The sequence below is a fragment of the Atractosteus spatula genome, chromosome 1, assembly GCF_055471065.1.
Source record: "Atractosteus spatula isolate fAtrSpa1 chromosome 1, fAtrSpa1.hap1, whole genome shotgun sequence".
In the NCBI taxonomy this organism is placed as follows: domain Eukaryota; kingdom Metazoa; phylum Chordata; class Actinopteri; order Semionotiformes; family Lepisosteidae; genus Atractosteus; species Atractosteus spatula.
The window spans coordinates 620,821-645,642 of NC_142706.1; the positions used below are offsets into that span (position 1 = coordinate 620,821).

General features: G+C 45.2%; 1 protein-coding gene across 8 annotated transcripts in view; it reads right to left on the reverse strand.

The window, feature by feature from the left end:
• Positions 1-24,822, reverse strand: part of fip1l1a (FIP1 like 1a (S. cerevisiae)) — a 36,403-nt gene that overhangs the window by 10,718 nt on the left and 863 nt on the right. For 4 of the 8 annotated variants that reach the window (XM_088912167.1, XM_088912084.1, XM_088912249.1 and 1 more), the window contains 12 exons: positions 24,257-24,320; positions 23,347-23,404; positions 22,672-22,772; positions 22,448-22,509; positions 21,800-21,910; positions 20,705-20,835; positions 19,473-19,582; positions 18,979-19,035; positions 11,160-11,259; positions 10,306-10,462; positions 4,889-4,915; positions 3,707-3,761 (listed from right to left, as the gene is read on the reverse strand). In XM_088912167.1, the coding sequence (XP_088768293.1) occupies positions 3,707-3,761; positions 4,889-4,915; positions 10,306-10,462; positions 11,160-11,259; positions 18,979-19,035; positions 19,473-19,582; positions 20,705-20,835; positions 21,800-21,910; positions 22,448-22,509; positions 22,672-22,772; positions 23,347-23,404; positions 24,257-24,320 (1,033 nt within the window). The remainder of the gene's footprint in view (positions 1-3,706; positions 3,762-4,888; positions 4,916-10,305; positions 10,463-11,159; positions 11,260-18,978; positions 19,036-19,472; positions 19,583-20,704; positions 20,836-21,799; positions 21,911-22,447; positions 22,510-22,671; positions 22,773-23,346; positions 23,405-24,256; positions 24,321-24,822) is intronic. The other 4 variants (XM_088912409.1, XM_088912325.1, XM_088912420.1 and 1 more) reach the window with 3 other exon arrangements.

The following is a 24,822-nucleotide window of genomic DNA, read 5'->3' on the forward strand; positions in this document are numbered from 1 at the left end:
ATCACCTTTGCCCGTTTTCCTGGCTTCAATCCGGCTTCCGATTGAAAACTTCCGCACACCCTACCGGCAAAAGCAATAAGGTGCGTAAATCCCATCCAAGAAAGTGTGTGTCCAACAGGTGTTTTTCAAATCCACTATTCTATATATACTTGAGCAAATAAGCTTCAGATTTAACAATCACTGTTCTTTAAGCTGAAGCCAACTCTATTAGACGGTGTGCAGATGAGGTACTGTGAAGAGTTTCTGCTCTATTTTTAAAATCAATAAAACTGTCTAAATTTAACTCTTCCTCTCCGAGCAGCTGTAAAGAATTAAACTGTTTTCTGTTGCATAACTAATTACTACCTAACGGATCCTTAATGACCCCATTCAAATTTTTAAACACTGGCTTTGAAACTAAACTGGCTAAATGCTATAAACCTGTCAATTCTTTTAATCAACATAACCCAAATTTTCTATTTCATCTGTACATTTTCGTCACACGCCGGAATCCGCAGGAGGCAGACGCGCGAGGTCTCCGCCAGCGCTGACAGAGGAAACTACCGTCCCCACATCAGAAACTGCGAGTGGCTGGCAGGGTGCAGAAGGAAACGTCTAGAAGGATGTTTTGACAAAAGGTCCCGGAAATGAAAACATCCTAAAAGTTTTTACATACAGAAAAGCAAAAGTTAAAACCAAGAGGCAGACTGCCTCCAGTTACCCACAACCCGAAGAAGGATTTCCCACTGTGGGCTCTTCCCGCAAGAAGAAAGCTGACTGAAGTCTTGCTGATGTTATCTGCACGGCCCCTTTGATCGAAACGGGAAGAAAGTCACCTGAGGTGTACAACTGAGACCCTTAAAATGTACTTACACACCCTTTTAGACCTAGCAACAGAAAATTGATTACATGCATGTGTAGAACTTAAATTACAAAAAAACAGGAGTTTTAATTCATATAATAATAAGTTAGGCAAGGATAATAACCTGATGAGATGAGATGTGAAGATGCATTCTATACTCAATAGAATTTCCATAGTCAGACCCCCTTTTATAATTTAAAATCATGTTTTTGGAGAGTACCGAGTCATTTTTTTTTCCATTAAACCTTCGCCAGTTCACTGAGTACCAGATTAAGTCACGTCTCAGTACCATCGCCGTCACAGTAGGACTCTTATCAGGTGGAAGCACAATCCTGCCAGCAAACCCACGATGACGCAGAATGCCAGGGCTGTGATCCCAGACTGGAGAAGACAACATCATGCTGGCTTACTGTGGGCCCTGGTGGCAGCAACACTACCTCCTTCCGCCCGATGCAATCAGCACACAGAAGATATAAAAGTTGGGCCTGCTCAGACTGGTTATCTGTGAAATACTAGTGAAATGGACAAATGGGCTTAAACCATCCAGGTTAAAGGTGCTTACACTGAGAAAGAAAGGTGAGAAATAGTTCTTTCTATATACTTTAGTGGCAGAACATTTTGAATGCCACCTGTATTTCAAGAGTCACCAAGAGAAAAATCACCCTGTTCTTAATCAGATTTGTTGCCTGTTCTTTTAGTTCATTTAGTTTAATAAAAACTCTGTTCACAGTTGTCTTTCTCTAGCCAGGGAGACTACACATGCTAAGGCATCATCCCTAAAGGTTTTGAGCACAGTCTATGACAGCATTGGTGCGTGTATCACCAGAGACACTTCCTAACTGTACTGTTACTGCCCGTGCTTGTCCCTGTTCCTAATCCTCTTGCCTTTCTCGTCCTGCGGACAGGCGTCTTTCTCTGTCTCGCTCTCTCTCAACACTTCGCCCTGCCTTTGCTCTCTTTTGTCCTTTCCTCTTCTGCGGAGAGTCCGACTCGTCCCTTTCTCTGTCTGATACCCGGCTGTCTGCCCTGCCCTCTCTGCCAGAAAGGGAATGAAACTGGAAAAGGTCGTAGAACCTTTTCATGCTCGCAGTGCTGTCAGAGAAGAGAGTGAGAGAATTCTTGTGTTACAGCAGCACCAATGTGCTTTTGGGCGTTTCTGAATTCAAGTCAATATTTTGCTTATAATGCTGTGTACAACACTGCAAAAAGGACTTTGCTGCTCTGGAATCAGTTAAAAGGAGAGAAAAAAAAATGTTGATTACTGCCTCTTAATACCCAGTGACCAATTTCAGGCCATTGCATTCAAATAACTAAATAAAGGAGAAAAGTGTTATTCCCATCTAATACGTGTTGGACACACCTTTTTCGGGCAATACACAGACAAACACTGGATGAAAGGCTGTCTGTGGTCACCCCTGTCACTGCTGCTCATGTCTTCATTTCACCCTCCTCTCCTCTGTGTCCTGCCTACTGCTACTTTCCAGCAGAGTCACCTGCTCTTTCTGCTTTGTCACAGGCTTACTCTTCTGCCCCATCTAGTTATTAGCAGCATACACCTTCCTTTTGCCTCCCGTTTTTACTTCACAGTTCCCCGGGGAACCCTGATCCAGCCAGCCCCTCCCTCAGAGGAGCGAAATACGTGGTTGTGCACAAGAAGACTGGGAGGAGCCGCACTGATCAATTTCAGGAATGCCGAAGCGGAAGACGGCTGTCAAAGGCATTGCTGCACATTTCCACAGAGTCCACGAATCGAAAAGAAAATTCTTGACGATTGGAACAGTGCAGAAGAAACAGGTTTGCACTAGAAAGACTAAAGACAATTATCGCCCATTTACCTTACTGCCTGTAACCTACAACTTCACAAGGTGCTCACAAACAGGAAACCGGGAAAACTGCACAAGGTCCAGTCTAAAGAACAATCAGGATTTCGAGGTGCCACTGATCCTCACATCAGGACTAGCCATTCAAATTCCAAAGACACTTACTAAGCAAATGTACAGAACTAGATATGAGAATATGTCTGACTTCACAAAATAACCTTTGGATGGCTCAAAGAACTAAGGATAAGATAAGACCAACATGGAATATGTATGAGCCTCACTTACACAAAGCTCAAATGTGAAAACAAACTTCAGAAAAATAAAATTATGTTTAACAAATACAAACTTCCAAGGAAACCAGTTGGATGCCAAGTATTACTTGTACTTGGGTGAATTAACAGAAAACCAAATGTCAAAAACTGGAAGAATGCTCCTGGAAGATTAAGCTATCACACTATACTGTTCCTTTGAAGGAAAGTCTTTGACCGTAGTGCTCAGCAATTCTGAAACTAGAGACAACCCAGAGCGCAAAAGATGTCTGCTCCAATTAACCAACATCAGACAGGGAAATTAACGGGTCAGAACACGTGGAAGAACCGCAGACCCTGTGGTCCAAGGAGACACTGACCTAATCTCAGGAGACCGAGAAGAAGACGAGTTCCTGCATGATGGCACATAGGAATCAATCTGTGGGAGCGAGCTGGATGAGAGGAGCTCCTGGGAGGAGTCCCTCACCCAGCCATAGACGATAACAACTCAACACAACCACAAGCATCAACGCTGCTCCTGAGTAAATCAGTTAATACTGCTTACATGTCCATATCTATACCGACTGATCAGCGATACCCTTCAGGACTTCATTTGAGACTCAAACCGAGCAACAGTTCAGTACTTGAGCTCAGACAACTTTTGTCAGCACAGCTACAAGTCCAACTCACAAACACAAAGAGGGCAGAGATACAGTCACCCCTCTCACTTTCAGAATGAATACTAATTCTCCGGGTTCCGAGTTCTGCAAGGACACTGCAGGTTCATCCACACTTACCCATCCAAGGTTGGAATAAGGGATGGTGGAGGAGCTCCTGGCGGAGGAGGGAAACCTGAAACACAAACAGGCTGCTCAGTCTCTGCTCGTCATCTTGCTCACCAGTCACACAAACATGCTTCTCCTTGCCAGCTATGCCCAACCACACCCATCCACACTCGACCACGCCCACGCCCACTCCCACATGACCACGACACGAAACAACACCCATCCACATACAGCCACGCCCAGTCACACCCATCCACATACAGCCACGCCCAGTCCCACTCAATCACGCCCATCCCCACATGACCACGCCCAGTCACACTCAACCGCGCCCATCCCCACATGACCACGCCCAGTCACACACAGGCGCAAAGAAGCAGTCAGTATCTGTCCTTCGAATTTATACTTTCCGCAAACAGGACTAGCTAGCCTAAGAAATCTAGTTGAAAAAAATCTGCTCAGGTCTGGTCAGCTCAGAGGTCAGATAATTGTCTCTGCAATGAAGCAGATAATCCAGCACAGCTTTGGAGCATTTTTAAAAGGCATCAAGGGAAGAATAAAAAAGAACTTCTGTAGTTCTCTTAGGAAAAATAAAGTACTTTAGTAAGGAAATACAGATGTCCTTTGCCCTGCTGAATGCAGGGGCACATGCTACAATTAATAAGTTAGTATTACATGTTTTCACACAGAGCTGAACAAAGTAAAACTAAAGATTCTTAGAAGAGCTGACTCAGCACTCTAAAACATCACAACACAACTGCTCAGCATGGCTTGTAGTGTAAGCTTTTTTACTGTTATTATGCTTTGTTGAGAAAAGTTAAAGCCTGCAGTTTGGTATGGTCTAGCCTTCCCCATGGCAGCTCACACACAGGAGATACAGACCCTGCTGCTCATCACCTTTAAACCAGCAGCCAGTCTGGGAGCAGGCCCTGGGACTCCCAGAGGGATCTGTTACTGTCGCTTTGAAAGCACACGTTAAATCTCACCAACAACCTTTCAAAGCCTAAACTATTTATACTTGCAAAATAAAGGACATGTTAAATCTCACCAACAACCTTTTAAAGCTATTTATACTTGCAAAATAAAGGCATCCACAGCATTTCCAGCTAAGGCTCCTGCTCTTACTACTGCTACCAGTCTCCCATCCTGAGGGCACATGTTAAGTGGAATTATTATCGACAGCTTAAAAAACTGTACCTGGAGGTGGAACGGTAATAGGTATTCCTGCAAGAAAAAAAAAACAAGGATGTGTTAATGAAAGGGCTTCTTATCCATACACAACACACAATCTTGAATAATATAAATAGAAAACAGCAAGAGCAACACAGTTTAGTGCTTAAAATGAAATTGCAGAGTGGTATTTTATTAATGGCGCTTTAAAACCCCACTGCAGTTTCTTGGAGAAGCCACGGGTCTTCCTAAGGAAGGGGTGAATACCTAGAAGACAAGAAGACATAAAAACAAGCCCCTTTCCCCTTTCCTTGTGTGATTGAACTTAATACAAATAGGATTTTAATACTGTCTTTTTTCCCATTCAACAGCTCAAAAAATTACACATGATCTAAAGGTTAACGAGGAACGGCTGCTCCATGTACTGTTTAATGAAATTGGATAGCTTCATGATATGACAATAGAGGTTTTCATCAACTCGGATTGTTGTGTAACCACAAATCATCATCACTTTGAAGCCATGGCCAAGATCTAATGTTAATGCGAAATCTGAAGCCACTGATTTGCATAGGGAGAAGCAGGTATTACGCTGACCCATCGAAACTTAAGAAAGTTTAACTAGATGGGTTAATGCACTTTACACATACTGCTAATAACAAAGGATGAACTTCACTTTGCTGTGCAAATTAGTTTTCCTATCGACCCGGCTAATCTTAAGCGGGGAAGCTGACAATGAAAACTGAAATGTCTACATGACACAGAAATGGCCTTTCTTAAGAGAGATAAAATGCATGAGTGTCTCTTTTTCTGACTCCAATCGGGCAATAGGTTTGCAGAAGGGCCTTTGAAATCAGTTTCAAATGTGTAGCACTAGAGAAACAGCATCTGGTAGCAATTTACTGCGTTTCTTTTTTAGACAAGGCCCAGATGTGTCTCATATTTAAGAACAGAGGATGTTGTTCTGGGTAAAAGAGTACTTGCAATGAAACAAGAAAAAAAATATTAAAAAAATATTAGCATAAAAAGAAAGTAAGCAAAATCAATAAATGCAAAACTAGTTTCTGTTTGCAAATTTCCTAAAACAACATCACCATCTCCTGGTATGACAAGCAACCGTCTGACAAAAAAGGCGACTTAGGCAACAGGATATCCTACCCTATAGAGAACCTGAAAACATACATGACCACCGACATGATGTACAGCACTGAAAAGTACAATTCTTTATGTAACATTAAATACTAAACATTAAAGCTCACGTCTGACACAATCATTTCTATTGTGCATCTTCTCGCTTGATAAAACATCCAAAAAACATGACACTGAGTAATCACCTCTCATATTTCTAGTGGTATGATGAAGCTGAATTTTGGTAATTGCCTGGGAAGTAAGCCAAAAGTCCTCATCACTGTCCAGATACTAAGACAGCTAACATTTGATGAGGTGAATTCCTAAAGCAGCAATTATAATGCCTTTAATCTGCTGGAGATGGTCTTATTCAGAAACTCGGTTTGAATCCAAGCTTTTCAGTTTTAAAAAAAAAAAAGAGAAAACCAGGCAAAACAATCAACATGGGAAAGGGCTCTGGATACCCAATTTTTCCTGTCGATTGTTTCTGGGATTCCTATGCAGATCTTTGTTATCTGACAGGACCCTCCTGACCGTGATTCAAACACATCCTGAGACCCTTCAGAAGGGCAGGTCGTTGAAGAAGAAGCTCTCTGGCTGACTTTTAACAGATCTTCTGTTGCTGTGCCTATCAAAACCTCTGAGCAGGCAATGCTAGCTCTCTAAATGCTTACATGCAAAATCGCACTCAATTAGAATGTGCTTATATTGCATTTAAGAAACAAATGCTCAAACAACACATTTTCATATAAAGATAATGTGAGAAGCTACAAATGTTATACAATAGTTATTATATTTTCCTAATACTCCCACACATACAACTAATCAATGCACATTTATGTGGCTGCTATCTAGATTAAATGGTGCCGACTGGGGTTATCCAGCACTTAACCTTTGGGCATTCAGTTTAAAAAAAATGGGAAAATCCATAAGGCACTAAACCAAAACAACCTCTAAAGTCCTTGACAGTGTAAGGGAGCTCAAATCTTGCTTTCAAAACAAGGATCTACTTCAATAAATCTTCATTAATCTCTGCATTAAGCTGTCTATTTTTTTCCCAGTAAGTCCACAACTACAAAATACTTTTAATTATGCGTAAAAGGGAGCTTTTATCAAAATCAATGCAGAAAGTCAATGTGCACATTTTATTCTATAGACGCAATGTGAAACCGTTGAGAGATTTCTTAAGAAAGGGAAACATAACACGTGTTTTTCTGAATACAGAAAACAAGACACAGATCTAGGATTGTTCCCTGCCATTTAAATATTTGAGCAGGACGGCACCCAACAACATTAATTGTGCAGCAGCCTGGCAACGTCTCTATACGACCTCCCTACATGTGGAGAAATAAGGCGAACGTCACCGGGAACAAACCGGAGACGCAAGCCGTCACGAAAAGCGGTGTCGATGTTATAACAGATGGTGGTGAAAAAACAGTGAATATTCCTTTTTAACCACAAAAGAGGAGCTCACTTTTACCACTCTAAAAATAACGGCATGAGAATGTTTATTTTATAATGATTCCACCCAAGACTGGATCTACCAAAGCGCAGAGGCCTGACGAAGAGAGCCGACTCATCCTCGGGGGTGTCGATACAATCGCAGAACCAGGTGAGCACAGGCCTCCCGGCTCCTTCATGAGCTCATTAGCTCCTGACAGACAGCAGTGGAGGGAATGAGGGCATCTGCTCCTTGGCATCGCTACGCCTGGAGGGCACCTCTCTCCTCGGGAGCCCACGAGACTGCTGTCACAGGCCCAGACTGCAGGGCGCTCCGAGGCGAGAGGGGAGCCGGCCCAGGGCAGGACAGCGGAGAGGGCGGCCATGCCCTCCCGGTTAAAGAGGACAGCACTCATCACCCCTGCAGGTCACGAGCGCTGTTTGTTTTCGAACACAGACCTGCACAGGTAATACCTTGTGCAGACACAGGCTGTCAGCCTGGAAGCAGGCGTTCCCTTTTAGCTGAAAATGCATCACATGCAAGACGGGGGGAAAAAAGCATTTTTATGCACATGCACTGCCACGCATGTAGTTACCTCAGAGAGAGCTTTTTTGTAGATCGGATCTGACAGATAAAACCATTTTCTCCAGCAACGTGGATCTACCTGCCCTTTCTGCTTTTACTGTGCAAAAGGAAACCTGACTGTATAGACTATTTTATTTGCTGACCAATAATGGCAGGACCACACTTTAATATTTTGCAGTTTGGTAGGTTGTGGGCAATTGGCTACAAGAAAACCTTCTAATATGCAATAACAGAGTCTGTGCTTCTGTCTGCTTGTGATTTCTGAACTGAAAAACTATCAGCCATCAAAGCAAGCGCATCAAACTGCTGAACACCATGTATGCGCCAGAACAATGCTCCTCTAATTAAAGGCACTGAGAGCTCGTTAACTGCACTCACCCGCTCACCACATGACTGCTCTGTTCACATTATGGCTATGAAAACCCCTGCTACCAGGGCATTTTTCAGGACTATATTTAAACTCGCACATTTGCATCACAAGAGGAAATAAAGTAGCAGCAACGTAAGGAGAGACAAAAAATACTTCAAAGGGGGGCCGTTTTTCAAAGAGGCTTCTGCAGGATGTTTCATATTTTCATTGTATTAAAATTCTGGCAGGGGTGAGCTGTTACTGCAAGGTAAACTTTTTTGCCTTTTGCACAGAACCTAGGAGATTGTGGATTTTATTTTAGAAAGTGCTTTGAAGATGAAGAGCTGGCAGAAGCACAATTAAAATGCAGGACTGCAGGAGCCAAAAACCCAGGCCTTAATGGTTATTTTCAGATTTACGATAAGCACGAAAGGATGTTAAAGAGACTTTATGAACAAGTGTATATCATAAAACCCTCAAGAACATGTAACCAAGAAATACCACACGAAATGCCGAACCTGTAATGGGCATTTTCCCGTGTCTCTTTAAATCTCAACAGGAGACATACAGAATCCAGAGAAGGCAACACCTTTCTGTGTTCCATAGGAAAGCAAGACAAAATAAATTTGGAGATTATTAAATTTGGTCCCTACTGATTTTATTTTACGATTAGGGTTGTAGACTTACAAAATTAACACCATGTTTGACTGCAGAAATGAATAATACAGCGCTCCTCCTTTATAATGAAATGCATGAGCAAGTCATAGTTACTAAGTTGTATGCATTGTGCATTCTTATGAACAGCCCTGGTGAGCTAACCTTAACACAGAGTATACATAACAGACTGTAGAGTGACTGCACACTCTCCAATGTAATTAAACAGTGCAACATCCACACACTTTAACTTTCTCTGCTGGTAAGTAGGATATTAACTGAAAATCTCCTGCACACAATATGCAAACTCAAATTTAACAGAACAAGATGCCAACTATATTTCTGTCACAAGACCCTTATTAGGTCAATCTGCATTTCCCCTACTCTGTAATGTCCACAGTAATCCTGGACAGATTTATGTCTTCACCAACAATGTCCTACACTGGAGGGAGAATCATTTAAATTGGCAAATAAGATGAGCATCTTGTAAAGAAAACCGTACCCAGTTTCCTTTCTCCCCTCACGAAACAGACATGAGCTCTGCTGAACCTGCATACAGAATCCCTGCTTCTCCCTTCAGCAGAAGAGACTCTGACGGTCAATTCTGCTTCATGTTGTCTTTGCTGTGAAGGGCAGTATTGTAACAGAACTGGACTGTCTCTCACTTTAGTGAATGCCAACAGCTTAAAACAATCAGAAACCACACGGTCAGTTGTGTACCTCAGTGAGCTGATGCTTCTAGCCTCCAGTGCGTGCTGGGGCTGTAATGGAGTGTACTATGCACACAGGAAGGACGAAACAGGTTACTGTGTACGAGTCACAACATTAAAAGAAAAACAACCGAACCGGGCTCATAAATCGCAAGAATGGGAAGCCCATTTCAGTGGCTCTCAAGGCTGTTGCCTTAGCTATGACTGTAGTTTGTAGCTAACAAGACCCCCAAGCAGCCCTGCATGCCTTGTTCATACAGTTTACCAAGAACCCTGCTGCACTAACTGAGCTCGAACAACGAGCAACACTCCATTCAACTTCACGCTCACCAGACAGTGAGTACCGCTGCAGAAAGAGCAGAGACTCTCACCCACCTGCAACGCCAGCACAACTGCAATGAAAGACTTAACATAACTACATAACTCCTTACAAAAGGAAACGCTACAGCTGAACACTCAATCACATTCTAGCTCTATCGTAGGAATCTGCTAGACAAAATTCCCGCAGAAGAGGGACAGGAGTTCACCCTCGTGCATCATGAGTGTGCCGTGAGGAAGGTGCCTTGTGTCAGTCACTTACGTGGAGGGGGGATGAGAGGAGGCGCGGTGCTGACGTTGGGGGGAGGGTGCAGGAACGGGGGAGGGGGGATATTGGGAGGCAGAGTTCCTGGGGGGAAAAATGGAGGCAGCTTGGCAGGTGTGGGCTCAGCATCTGAGGTGGGGTGTTCAGAAATAACCTGCAACAGAGCAGAAAACGGCACTTTAGTCAGAGAGGACTGACCAGCCACACACCGCGCTGGGTTTTCAAAGGCAGCAGATCACAGGTCATCATGCGCACACATACACACAAACACGAGCAAGGTGATGTGACAGGATGGCACACCGGCTCTGAAAGACTCCTACCAGAGGCAAAGGTGGGAGCCACCTGAATCCGCCTCGGAAAGATATTTGGGAGACTTCGGCCAAAGCCCATCACATCAATGCCACTAAACGAGTGATATCGCTGCACCACCTGTATACACGTCTGCCAGGACACGGTCTTAAAAGCCCCGACGGGCCACCAGTGAGCTGGAAAGCACTGCCGTACAGATTGCCCAATGGCCGAATGGGCTGGAGGTGACTCAGCGTCTGGTTCACACTGCCTGCCATCTCAGGCGGGAGTCCCGTGCTCTCGCACAGTCCAGAGCTCGGTGTGCCGACAGCTGCTTCGCCCCAGCTTCCTGCGGCCGCGGTCGCACAAGAATGGAGCTCTGCCAGAACCCCACCCATGAGAATTCACAAAAAAAAAACACGGCAATCAAAACTGCTTCTTCGGCTTCTCTTGAACCGCCAGGGGAACTCTGAAGCCAGCCGAGGCGTGTAACTGGCTTATTGTGGACAGAGAAACCGTGGGCACCGGAGCCCCAGTTCTGCACAGATGAGGAAGCTGCTGACCTGTATGTTATTGCTCTCGTTGTTGTGCCGACGTCTTCCCTCCACACGGCTGATGGTGGCCGTCTGACCCCCGATCACGTCGATCGTTCCCGTCACCTTCCTGCAATGACCAACAGTTCCCAGCTCATGTAGCGCCAGTACCGCAGTGCGCTGCACCCCACCCCCCCTCCACCTCCTCTGGCCCCGACTGCAGGCTGCTCTGTTTTCATGCACTGGTGGATTTCCTACACCACAGCTCAAAACCATCTAAACCAAATCTTCCCAGATCCAATTTCTGTAACGAACCACGTTTTCAGCACCCACGGTCTGAGAGACCACAGAGACGGAGCAAGATGACACAGTGAATTAAGAGAGAGTCTGTTCTAGCTCATTTCTGTTTTTCGGCACTCAACAGCACAAAAACATTCACCCTGGTCGTCTGCGGGCAGGACACATTCAGATGAGGACAGAACCTGAAACGTTAGGGAAGGCGCCTTCAACATCAGAAGAGGACTCGCAGGATGGGAGATCAGGGGTCCCTACACATGTGGGCTCATCCTCAGTGTCCTGCCGCTGGCAGACCGTGCCGAAGCCCTCAGACGCTACCTTCCAGTGTTCGCATCCGCCCCTCCGGCCTCAGCAATGGGCCGTGAGGGCACAGCAGTGATCTCTATCACCTGAGGATCATGGACGGCCTCCCATCTGTTTCATGCTAGAGCCCTGCAAGTTCACAACCCCATTTAAAAAAAAAGCTCATCGAGCAACCGAAGACCTTCCGAGGATGTCTGCAGTGCTTTACCAAACTGAGAGCCAAAGTGTAGACACTGGGCGCTTTGGTGCATTTCAAAACCACATTAAAATAGCCATATGTGATACGTTTCTATAATTTATTGCTGAAAAAATAATAATGCACCTCACCTCAGCTTATGAGCTCAATCTTATCACCTCCCCTGCTGTTCACCGGCGTGAGGGAGACCGGCTGTAGTGTTTTATGTCCAAAAAGCACAATGAAACTCGAGAGTTCACATACAGTCACAGTCTTGCTTTCCTCATTCACACCTCTCCCCCCAAAAAATCAAAGCTATTCTTCAAAACGTTTATAGGTTCCCACCTCCTTCCCTCACGCCTGCAAAACGCATCTCTCTAAACTAGACGACCCCCCACACACGCGCCTCCTCCTCGTCCTCCACAGCTGCGGCCCACGGTGGCTGAACTCCGCCCGGCGGACGCACGAGCGCTGGCGACCCATGTGAGCAGGAAGCAACAGGACAAACAGACGTTCCTCTGCCACCAGCACGCAGGCCAAAGGGGTGTTTATGTCAGGTGATATCGTGTTTGGATTAAGCGTTTTAATGAAACAAAAAAATACTGAATCGAACGTGGAGAGGCTGCATTTAGTCACTGAGAGGATGATGATCGGTGCTGTTTTTTTTATCCCACAGCTGTGCTAACTTTGTGGATAAACAGCTGAAGTACTTTTTAAATACTCTTAGCTGGGAGCTGGGAAAGCACTAGCTGCAGATGTAACCCTGCTCCCCCTTTAGTCTTCCAAAGCCGACTCCACACGGTCCCACTGGCCTGGGGATCAGGGAATGTCTTCAAATAACAAGGCACCTTTTCGGGGCAAAATCTGCTTCGCTACGAGGCACTTAAAAACGGAGCCGAGGGGTTCTGGATGATACACAAATGTACAATCTGCTCACAGACACGGAAACATGCATGCAAAACATGTCTGGAAAACTGTCATTTTGGCTTTAAAAAACATACATTTGAACTTCTCGTCGTAATGATGACTATAATTACTGTTCTACAGTAATAGCAAAACTGTATTTAAATATTTTCAGCAAGGAAATTGCTCCCTTATAATCGCATTGATTTAGAAACCACAGTAACCACAGTTCTGGGTTCATCCCATCTGCAAGTTCATTTTCAGAAATTACTTTAAAATAACTTGCGTTTAACAAAAGAAAACACCTTTAGTGGGTTTTCACTGCCTGCTAATGCTGTAGCCAGAAAATCCAGCATGGAGCCTCACTTCAGACAGCTCCGAGGACAAACCTGAAGCAGGCACTCCTCGTTTCGGCCGGCACCGAAGATGGAGCTTTGCCACGAGCACAAGAGAAAGAGCCTTGCGGGGAGGGGGTGGCAGGGAAGCCATTTCAAAGGAGTGAGATGCACAAAACAACGAAAGCTAAGGAAGACAAGCCATGCAAAACAACCTCAAAGCAAAACCAACATTTCAAGTTGCTTTCCGTGGTACAGAACTGACAAAACGTCAAGCAAGCTGAGACGGCGGCTGCTGATTGTGTCAATATTTCTCCTGGTACTCCTGGAGGAGTCTCAGGACACAGCGCTAGGACTTCAAACAAATGGGAACAATAAACGACGCCAGGTCGAAAATCAATAAAAAACGCAAAACCTGACCTGTGGCATTGGACCCGACGAGTCCAAACATTTACGTTTTGGACCTAAATGATTCAGCAGAGCTGGCGAATGTTTCAGCGCAGCTCGACCCTTGACCCTAAAGCACAGTAGATAGAACCCTAGAGGCATCAGCGTGACAATGACAATCATCAGAGAAGACAGAGAAGACGGCTGCTATAGGTATTCAACATTTTCATGTGTTCAAATCAAATCACAGAGACGGGGTTCTGAACACAAACACTAAAAACACACTCAGAGCACAAGTGTGTAGACACACAGAACACAGCCTTCTTACTATAAAAGAAGTAATAAATGTTGCAAAATATCAACACCTTGCACTCTCTCTCAAGTTACCCAGAGGCAGAAGACTTAATGGACAGGAGTTTACTCCAGCAGCACAATGACCATGAGGATCCTGCTGGAATGTGTAGGCCAGAGTGTGATTTCCAGTTTTCCACAGAACAATTAGAAAATACAGAAAATTCCTCCGTCATTTTTAACAGCCCAAATACTTCTATCTGTAACCGTACATGCAAATAAATCCATATTCTCAGCACTGCAAGGATCATTCGGTGACTTATACTTGCAAATCCCTCTCGGTGCAAATCCAGCTGTCTTTTGCCTTTCTGCGCAGAATTCCTACATTAAAGGCAAAGCTGCAACCAGTGGACTCTTCTAGCTCTGGGTACAAGAGGACCACAAACAGCATTCAAGAAACACAATACAGGGAAACATGTATCTGACTCCCTGCACTGTTGTTAGCATCAGAAATTGTAATTATTTGCTCTGTCAGCCACTTAACAGAGCACCTATGCAGCTTAGCAGTTTCAGCCAGTCAGCTAATACAGTATCATTTCTGCATCTTCTAAACGCAGAAAATAAACGGATAAGTACACAACTGCCAAGGAGCATCAAAACAACTAATCTTATCACCTGAACTATTATCACCTGTACTACCAATATGAAAACAGACTCCAGAAGAGGGGTGACAGTTTTATCACACTGCATTCCAACTAAACCCAGGAACACCTTTAACAGCTTGGCAGGAAATACTTGTTATTCAAAGCAGAAGGGTCACTGGATATGGTTCTAGCAAGTTTGGGGCTCACTGCGCAGTACAAACATGGAAAAAAAAAGTTTTTGTTTACATTACCGATTACAAACAGTACTGCAGTTTATAAAGGAAACTTTGGGGGAGCGAACAGTCACCAAAGAGCATCTGTCCTCCACACGGGGGGGTGGTCATCCCATCACACACACAGCCAGGCAGTGGGGCGCAGCCCGCGTCTCCTCAAGTTAAACTCCAACGCTACGCTGGAGCAAAGAGGCGCATATCCCATCTGGGAAAACATGGCCAGCCCTCTCCTGACCCCCTTGGAGAAATTATAACATCATTACAGCTTCAAATATTTAACTGTACAAGAGCAGAAAAAACACTGAAATATAACGACAAATGAAGCTACTGACAAAGCAGTAATGATGCTGAAACTCACAACCCAGCAATGCAGCCCAAACAAATCCAGTTCAATTACATTAATGGGAACATTATTACTTTCTGTATGTTATTTCCTCTATAAAGAACTTTTAAAATAATCACTTTTTGGCAGTGACTCTTCATACGTCACCTGCGATTCATTAATAAAGGCGATTCTACAATATCATAATTTATGTACCTAATATTAAAAATACACAACACAACCAAGTCCATTCTTCTGTTTAATTTTACAACAATAATCTGAACTCTCACATTTAGCCCTCCGTTAGCTCTATTAAAACTGAAACAATTGTACTAGCATAACAATGAGATTATTTTAGCTCTTGTTTAAAAATGCTTTTTTATTAAGAAACCTTACAGCTTAATAAAAATTTGTTCAGTATGTGCATTATAAAGATAAGCTATATGACAAGGATTATTTGGAGTTGGCAGAAAAATACAATATACATCAGAATTCATGCCCCCAGCTGGGATCTACAGATATTAGCTCAGATATACAACAGATTTTCACTGAGCTGCTATGATCTCACTGAAGACCAGCCCTGCAGCGCTGTAACTCTCAAATTCAAGAAAAGATTTGGAGTTATATAAGGTCCACATCTGGGTCACATCTGCTTGCTTTGATTTTCCTGTGCAAGAGTAGTTCCCCAATACAATATCCTAGACTTGACAGAGGTGGGACAGTAACCAGTGTTTGCCTGCAAATTAAGCAAAGCAAAGATGCAAGCAGTATGTCTGCCAACAAGAACACCATGTCCTGGTCAGGTATTCACAGCTATCTGCTTCTACTGTCATCGACAGCTATACGTTTCCCAAGTCTACAAAAAAACTGACAAAGATAAAATGTCCTACATTCACCTTGAACACAAATCGGGCCTCACTGTGAAACTGTGTCTTTTCAACAGGGGCCCTTCATGCACTCCCTTTAGACTGAGATGCAATAGTTCTGCATTATTCCTCTTCTTTTACTCAGGACGAGCAATGGTCTGCAAAGGGGTGAGAGCCATTCACCCCCATGGACAGCCGCCACATACAGACCGCTGCCTCCGACGAGTCCACACCTGTGGAAGGGCCCAGTCGCTGCTCCTGCCCCCCCTCGGCCACTGGACAACACCGGCACAACGAGCACAGCCTCCCACTCGTCACTGGACAAGAGCAGCCGCAGCAGCCAAACACAACCTCTGACCTTCGCTGATGGACGCTGCGAGAGGACAGCTGACCTCTCTGTGCCCTTCGCAACAGAATCTAATTTGAACCGCAAACCAATGTCAAGGGCACTGTGTCGATAAACACGTTTTAAATCTACACAAATGCCTATGCCTGGAATAGAGAATGCAAGGACTTTTTCCCCCCTCACAAACGAACAATTAATTTTGCTTGTGAGACGTCAAACAAACGAGACTCTCATGGCAATTGAGGACATGTGCTTATGTATATGTATACAGACACATATGCACCTCTACGTGTTTCTGCTTTGCCTGGCAGTGCCAAACGAAATAAGCAACATTTCCAGATGACTGAATGGTTTAAGCTCTGTTCGCTAATTCTCCAAGATTCCATCGGCATCCACAGAAGGAGTTGAATGGTTAATTAAAAATCTCATTCCGAGTGAAGGACCCGTCTTTGCCCTGGGACCACCACGAATATGAGCTCAATGGCTCTTTTCCTGGCACACAATTTTTAAAACAAATAAGGCGCTTGTTTACACATGTGTCAGATTTATATGCGATAAGGCTAAAAAATTCTTTAATCTTGTAGCAGGCATGATGATTTAAGTGACCTTTAAAAGTTTAAAATATATATTCAATATAACTTACCATAATAGTAAAAATCTTGTGTTTTAATAAAGAAAAAAAGAGAATTGAGAATCAAAGCTAAGAAAACATTTACAAATTTCCTCACATCTTTCTTGTACCATAACGTACAGCAACAGCCTGCTCAGAAGCCTGTTTTTCTATGTGGTCACAAGACATAAAGAGCAGATTTCCCCTACAGACCTACTTTCACATTAATAATATGTTTGCGTTTTCCGGCAAGCCACTCATATAGGACACTTGTTTATTTATTTTAACTTAGCTTTATTTAAAGATGATTTTAAACACTGACTAATCTACTGCATTTGTTAACAGTAAATATATTTTATGGGACATTGCGTACAAGAATTACCTTAAAAAACTGACAAGCACGCAACAGCTACTCACAGGTAACATGAACCTAATTCACTGGTGAATCTCTGCTTAACACTCTCATTCCAAGGCCTTTAACTCTAAAATGAAATTATTTACCAGATGTACCACAGCTCTCCTTTATGAAATACTAGTGCACTACAATTGTATAATGCACTAATGAGACCTCATTTACAACATTTGTACAAACGCCGCATGTTGTAGAGAAGATACTGCTGCTCAGGAATCAGACCAGAGAAGAGCAGCCGGACACAGTCTGGGGCTTGAGGGGGTGAAGGAGCTGAACCCTGCTAGTCTTGAACAGAGAAGACTACAAGGGGACCTGAGACTAGTGTGCAAAATTAAACACACTAGACTTCTACAGAATCAACAAAGAAAGATAAGCCTGAGGAGATATGCAGAAACTACTATGAACTGCTTTTCCAAGTGAGAGCAGGAAGCACTTCTTTACTCAGATGGTGGTGGGAGTCTGGAACAATCCATTAACTCACAGGCTAGACGGCCTCTTCTCGTTTGTCTCTCATCTAGAAACAGAATCTAAGCAAATCCTTCCACCTCCTCATCACCATTTCCTACAGCTTGTCCTCGTGAACAAAGCTAATCGGTTCCCCTTTATGCTCTAGCACTTTACTTTGACCATCTCTCAGGAAAGAGAGCAGTAAAGAAATCAGCGAGTGTCTGCTGCTTTAGCGATATCCTAACCATAACCCCACATATGTGAAAGCAGTTACTGGACGTCCAGGACATCAGAAAAGAAACAGTGCCGTACCCCGGAGTCATGGAGAACCACCCCCATCCCAGAAAGGGGCAAGTGTGACCTGCATGTCTCCCGGGGAGGGGCGAGAGGAAATGGGAGCCCCTGTGCAAAATACGCACGCGCAGATCCCGCCGGCTGGTATCGAACCCGGGACACAGGAGCGGCGAGGCAGCAGCGCCGCCCGACCCGCCCTCTCCCGCTCCTCCCAGACCAGGAACAACACAGGACTCGCGTCACAATCTAGAGCAGCACGTGAAACTCGCAACCGAGCCTTCACGAGTCATCAGGACGAACAAAGCAAACAAACAACATGCACAGGACTGAAGCGGTTGCCGTCAGACTGATTTTTTGGAATCGAAAAGCTGAAATAACAGATACCACATGAACACAACACCAAAGACACAGAAGACTGACACAGAGTCATAAAAGCCTGAATCACAACAGTACCAAGCACGACAAAAATGCTTCTTTCGGCCTTTTTGGGAGTGACTTTGTCAAGATCAGTTTGTGATGTGTGACGTCAAACCTGCTCTGAAGTGGTCTACAAATCACTCTAGATTTTTGAACCTTTGACTTGGGAGATCAGGCGACAGACCTTACCAATTGATCACAAAAAAAGAATACAGAACACTGAAATACCTTACATTATTAATTGACATAGAACAAGTTTCAATCATGGAAAATATTTGCACCCCCTTTCCAGAAAATGGAGGCGAGAAACGTCTGCTCTGAATGAACAGAGCAGTGCAACTGGAAACTCGAAGGTGCTGCCTGCCCCCTCACATGATACACAAGTCAGAGGGAAGGTGGGTCTGCACCCTTCTAGGCAGCTCAGACTGAAACCAGTTCACAGCAGGTTTTGCACTGGCCATGCAGCAGCGAGCCTGACCACGTCACGAAACACCAAGAAAGCAAGTTTATGCGAGACTGTCCAGCCCCGCGCTAGGATGACTCCAGGAGATCCATGCACAGACTTACGTATAAAACGAAATATCTTGAGCGGGAGGCCCTCCTGTCCACTGAGTTGGAGAAATCCTATGTGTTTACACAGAAAGAAAAATGAAAGAAGCAGAAAAAAGTCACAGGGACAAGATTTAATCATGCTGTCCCTCTCCTCCTTTTGAAACAGACGGTTACTGTAACAGGCTGTCTGGACCCTCTAACTGACACCAGAGCTCTTAGAAGACAGTGCCCACAGTGGGTACAGCCTTTAGTCAAGACTGTCCCTGTCCTTCACCTGCTACTGCTGCAGTCTCAAGTTACAAATTATCCAGCAACAGCAGCTGAAACCTCTGTCTTCTTTAAGTCAGAGTCCACACCACACCAGACAGATACCCTATGAATTTAAGATCACTCCCAGTAAAATCTGCCTCCATCACCGTGCAGACTGAGAAGCAGCTGCCTGTTTAGGCGACAGCCTCTGCTGCTGAAGATTGAAACACTTGTATCGAGTGTAGCAGAGCTGAACTGACCTGGACTGAGACAACCCCGCTTTGTAGATGCTGCTTGGGGAACTAAAGTCAGGTTTGGTGGTCGGTAAACTCGCATCTTTCTCTGCGTTTCCGGTTCTACCCTGTTGTACCTTGAATGGAAAAAAGAAAAACCTTTACAATTAACTTATTCCAACTCAGTTTATCAAGCATTGGAGAGTTAGGCAGGAAAAAAAAGAGATATTTTCTGTGACCAAAACCCAAATACTTATAGCTACCAAAAAGATCTCTGTCAGATGCACCCGTTTATACACACTGCTCACACCTTCCTCTTTCCCGAACTGTACAGGGTTCTTCAAGGGTGCCATAGGTCTCAGGAACCAAATGATTAAACTCACACCACTGAAAATGGCTCAGACAAGGCGCTGTCCTTTTGGTGTGGCAGAAAACAGCCAAATGTTTATCTGCATGGAATTTGCACATAAATACATGTAAGATGACAACTTTTCAGCTTAACATTAATATCAACATTTCATCACATTGATCAATTCCAGTTAAATAAGGTTTTGAGAAAAAAGGTTTGCAGTCACTTAAAACAAGGATCCAGATGCTCATTATTCATATCACATGGGATACTGGGCTAGACAATCTCTCTTGCAATGCAAATCGTTTACAGAAACCTTCATCTGTCCTCTAAGATAAGTAAACATCATAATTCAACAACTCCGACATGTCCTTTTCATAAGTTACAAAAGTCTGCTTTTAAAAGCCGGGACAAATGAGAACTGTCAGTGATTCCCCTCACCTGCTGGGAGGTTAGGCTCCTTGTGTACTAACATGTTACAAAAAGCAGAGATTCTGCCAACATATGAGGAAGGATTTTCCATCTGACACCATAAAATTGTGGCTAACTGTAAATTACTGAACAGTCTGGAAGCAGATCAAAGAAGAAAATATTTCCTTACTAGGGAATACAGCCTCTTGTTGTCCATTCAGCGTGATGCTAATCAGGTTGTGCTTTTAATAAGCAAGAATGTGAGGCTTAAGAACAATCCAAACTAAAAGGGTAACTCGGGTACATTCTGGTGCCTTTCAGGCCGTAACACACACAGGACAACCATCAGCAATAGGAAATTTCACCTAATGAACTCAGGGTTTTTAAGCATCCTGAGTCAAGCAAAACAATTACGCACATCCCCAATGTACACAAACAACCCAAAGCTCCTAACATGCACGAGTGGCCAAGAGAAATGAGCATCGTTAAAATTGGTTACCATAATTTTGCTGGTTGCTGAAGTAACTGTTACAACTTCCAGACCCATCCTCAGCCTCTTCTGCTTCTCACAGTAGGCCTTCCATGTATCTTCATTGAACCCATAGTTGAAGTAATCCGAGAGATCCGCTCCTGAACAGAAATGCACGTATAAGCATGGACAGCCTTCACTCTCATAAACGCAACAGAGGGAAACAGAGCAATGCAGAGGGCAAAAGAGTCAGGGTACAACAGATGGGCACTCCTGCTGTTTCACAACTGCTGGACACTTGGATGCGCAGCTCTACACTTTTGTTCTGTGAGCGAGGTGACTTGTGTGCATGCACGCCTGAGGGTGGCTGGGCGCGCGAGTGTCTGTGTGCATGCACGCCTGAGGGTGGCTGGGCGCGCGAGTGTCTGTGTGCATGCACGCCTGAGGGTGGCTGGGCGCGCGAGTGTCTGTGTGCATGCACGCCTGAGGGTGGCTGGGCGCGCGAGTGTCTGTGTGCATGCACGCCTGAGGGTGGCTGGGCGCGCGAGTGTCTGTGTGCATGCACGCCTGAGGGTGGCTGGGCGCGCGAGTGTCTGTGTGCATGCACGCCTGAGGGTGGCTGGGCGCGCGAGTGTCTGTGTGCATGCACGCCTGAGGGTGGCTGGGCGCGCGAGTGTCTGTGTGCTTGCACGCCTGAGGGTGGCTGGGCGCGCGAGTGTCTGTGTGCATGCACGCCTGAGGGTGGCTGGGCGCGCGAGTGTCTGCGTGCACGCCTGAGGGTGGCTGGGCGCGCGAGTGTCTGTGTGCATGCACGCCTGAGGGTGGCTGGGCGCGCGAGTGTCTGTGTGCATGCACGCCTGAGGGTGGCTGGGCGCGCGAGTGTCTGTGTGCATGCACGCCTGAGGGTGGCTGGGCGCGCGAGTGTCTGTGTGCATGCACGCCTGAGGGTGGCTGGGCGCGCGAGTGTCTGCGTGCACGCCTGAGGGTGGCTGGGCGTGCGAGTGTCTGTGTGCTCGCTTGTGGGTGGATTGGCGTACGAGTGTCTGTGTGCATGTGTGCCTGAACACATGAACGTGTGTGGGTGCGGTGGAGTGTGCATATGTGCATGAGTGTGTGAGTTTTTACCTGGCTTCCTCCATGGTTTTTCTTCAAAAGAGTCGAGATCCAGCTCCAGCAGTGGAACACCATTGACACTTCCAGGGGCGTCGAGGTCCACTCCTTTTGGTTTGGTTCCTACTGGAGAGAAGTGTAAACAGGTCAGAATCACCTCCAGGTGCCATTCCCAAAGATCCCTTAGCACCGCCAGTGAGAAACAGCACTGGCTTATTTCAACTCAAGTGTGTCTTACTCTGTGCAGATTGTTCTCAACTTGGTTGTACAGAAGAGGACATCAAAGCATTCTATTACGAAGCTATTTGGGTATCCTGTAGCGACACTACAGACGTGTCAGGTAAGCACCTATTCCCTTTGTATTTGCATACATGACATTGAATGACATTTCATTTTCACAAATGTAAACCACACAGACTACAAGACTGCAGCAGTTGCTCACTGCTTTCACTGCTTAAACCCAGTATTCATCACCCACACTGCCTTCTTTAACCCAGGAACCTGTACAATTTTCAGGCTTTGTCAGATTGGTCATTGTTTGATCAATTTATATTCTACATAATATAAATTGCATTTTTGGCAGAAGGTGGACAACATACCCTACAACACATAATTAATACCTGAGGACTAAGGAGCTACTGTAACTGTTACATGCTGTTTTACCTGAAACATATGGTCTGCCGGTTGTCTTAATGTTGAGATTTACTGGAGTCCCTCCATAGGCTCTGCACAGTGAAAACAGCAGAGTGGCTTCAGCACAAGGGTTTGAAATATATAAAAACTTAGCAACTTATTATTAGCTCAATGAAATATATTTTCTTTTTGATTCATTATTTAATTTGAAGCTTTATAGTGGCTTTACTAAGTGCAACCTTAACAATACTCACGCATACTGAGGAGCCCCGGTCTTAATATCTCCAATCGTGACACGAACATCGTCGTCGTCATCATCGCTGTCACTGTCACTGTCGTCGTCTTCGGCCGTGTCCTGGGACCACAGTGTGGAATGAGCTCTCGAGAAGTGCCCAGGAGCAGCGGGCGGAGCTATGTGACACAAGGTCACTTTCTGGGCTGAGCGACAGCCCTCCAGTACAGAAAACAACCCCAGAACAACCATGTGGCACCCGCCCATCAAGTACAGCCACAGGTGGAAAGAGCAAGTGAAAGGCAAACCTTAGCATGCTCAGTCTTTTTACTGAAAGACACGGGTCACCGGCATGACGATATTAATGCAGAATTTAATTTCACTGTTCATATCGGTACATCAATTTGCTATACTTTCTTGCCAGCACTTTGTATTTGCTTTGGTCTGCTACTGGTCAGCACTAACAAGGTGTATGATTGTAGGAGTCAGCTGTACACAGATTATGCTTTCTCAGCACAGCAACAGTCCACATGGTCTTGCTAAAGCACAATCCATGATCTCACAGTTAAACAGGAACAGCGGCCAATGACAATACGCGCAAAAGAACATTTTATGCCGCCTGACAGCTCAACATGCTGTGCTCGGGCCAACGCTGCCACTGGCAATGCCAGGGGAAGCCAAGCGCCGGAAGGGTTACCTGCTTGACTACTCCATTTCCAGTGGCTTCCTCTTCTGCTGCGGGAGGAGGGAACGTGCTGTGAAAACAAGCCGACACGAGGGTTAGCAAACGCAAGGACAGGGCGCCGAGCACACTGGTCATCACCAGCAGGGAGAGTGAAGACATTGCCTCCTGCCACACCAGCTCAGCCCAGCTGCCTAGATGCTAAATGAACCTCACAATCAGGCGGGAAGCGTTTTCTGCCCTCCATCGTTAAAATGTCATTAAGTTTTAACACCGCATGGCAGGAGCGGACTGTGAGTTCAATAATATGTGTTCAATGAGTCAACCCTCGATGGCTTCTCACTAACAGGACATGCACAACACAGATGAATGACTGCTCTGAAACACGTCAGTGCCCAAGTCTAGCGCTGGAAGCTTTATTCCTCATTCCAGTGAGTGGAGCTGGTCTTGAATCTTACTTAAAGGCGTTCATGTCCACTACTCTGATTTGCCTCGTGTTAAAAATTCATGGTCAATGGAAACCAGATATATGATTTGGTTCTAATGAATTCTTTTTAAATCACCACCATGCGTTCTCTTGCACAAACTAATATCTACTGATTCCACTGCAGGATTTTAAAGAGGACTACAGTGCCTCTTCATGCTTTGCCTGAGATGATACACAATGTGTATGCGCTGCATAAGACAGTCGATGTGTTTAACGCAACAATGCCTCGCGATTATTTTATGTCTTGTCACCCTGAGACAAGAGCGAAAGGCAGAACTTTCTCGTTTCCAAAAACAACTGAGCTCTTTTTAGCACTTCCCTCCTTCTGAAAAGATTTAAACGCGTTGAGGCGCCGGGTGCGTGTGATCGTGATGAACACAACAGGCTGGTGCGCTCCCCGGCCGCAGGGCGTGCAGACACCCGGGCAGACTCGCTCACCTGGTCGCCGCCAACGCCTTCGCCGCCTCCTCCTCCTCCTCCTCCGGCTTGTTGTCGTTCTCATCTGTCAGGAGTCACAACGTCATTCAGGCGAGAACACGCCCGTTGCACCGGCTGCGAGCCTCACAACCGCGCAAGAGTCATCGCAAGACGACGGCAACGGAGACACACACGCAGAAAACCCCAACAAGAACAGCTTCTGACAGCAAATAAAACGGCTGAGTGACTCGGAAAGCATCGATCTGCACTGACTACGGAACGCACCGCTCGGCGATGCCTCTGTTCCCTGCTGCTAAGTAAGCGAAATGCATTAACAGAATGAAAAACTTAAAACGGCGTTAGTTTATTTTCTGAAATTATCACTTAGGTCTTAAGACTTCTAAATTTAAAAAATCCCCCTGAAAACTCGTTGGGAACTACTCCGGCCAGAAGCACAGGCCGCGTTCACTCACAAAACTCTCCAGCAACCTGCCGGGAACTCCTCACCGCCATCGGCACCAATCTCCCAGCCCCATGAAATCCTCCTCCCCACTGCCGTGTTCGCCAGAATACTCCAACACCCATGA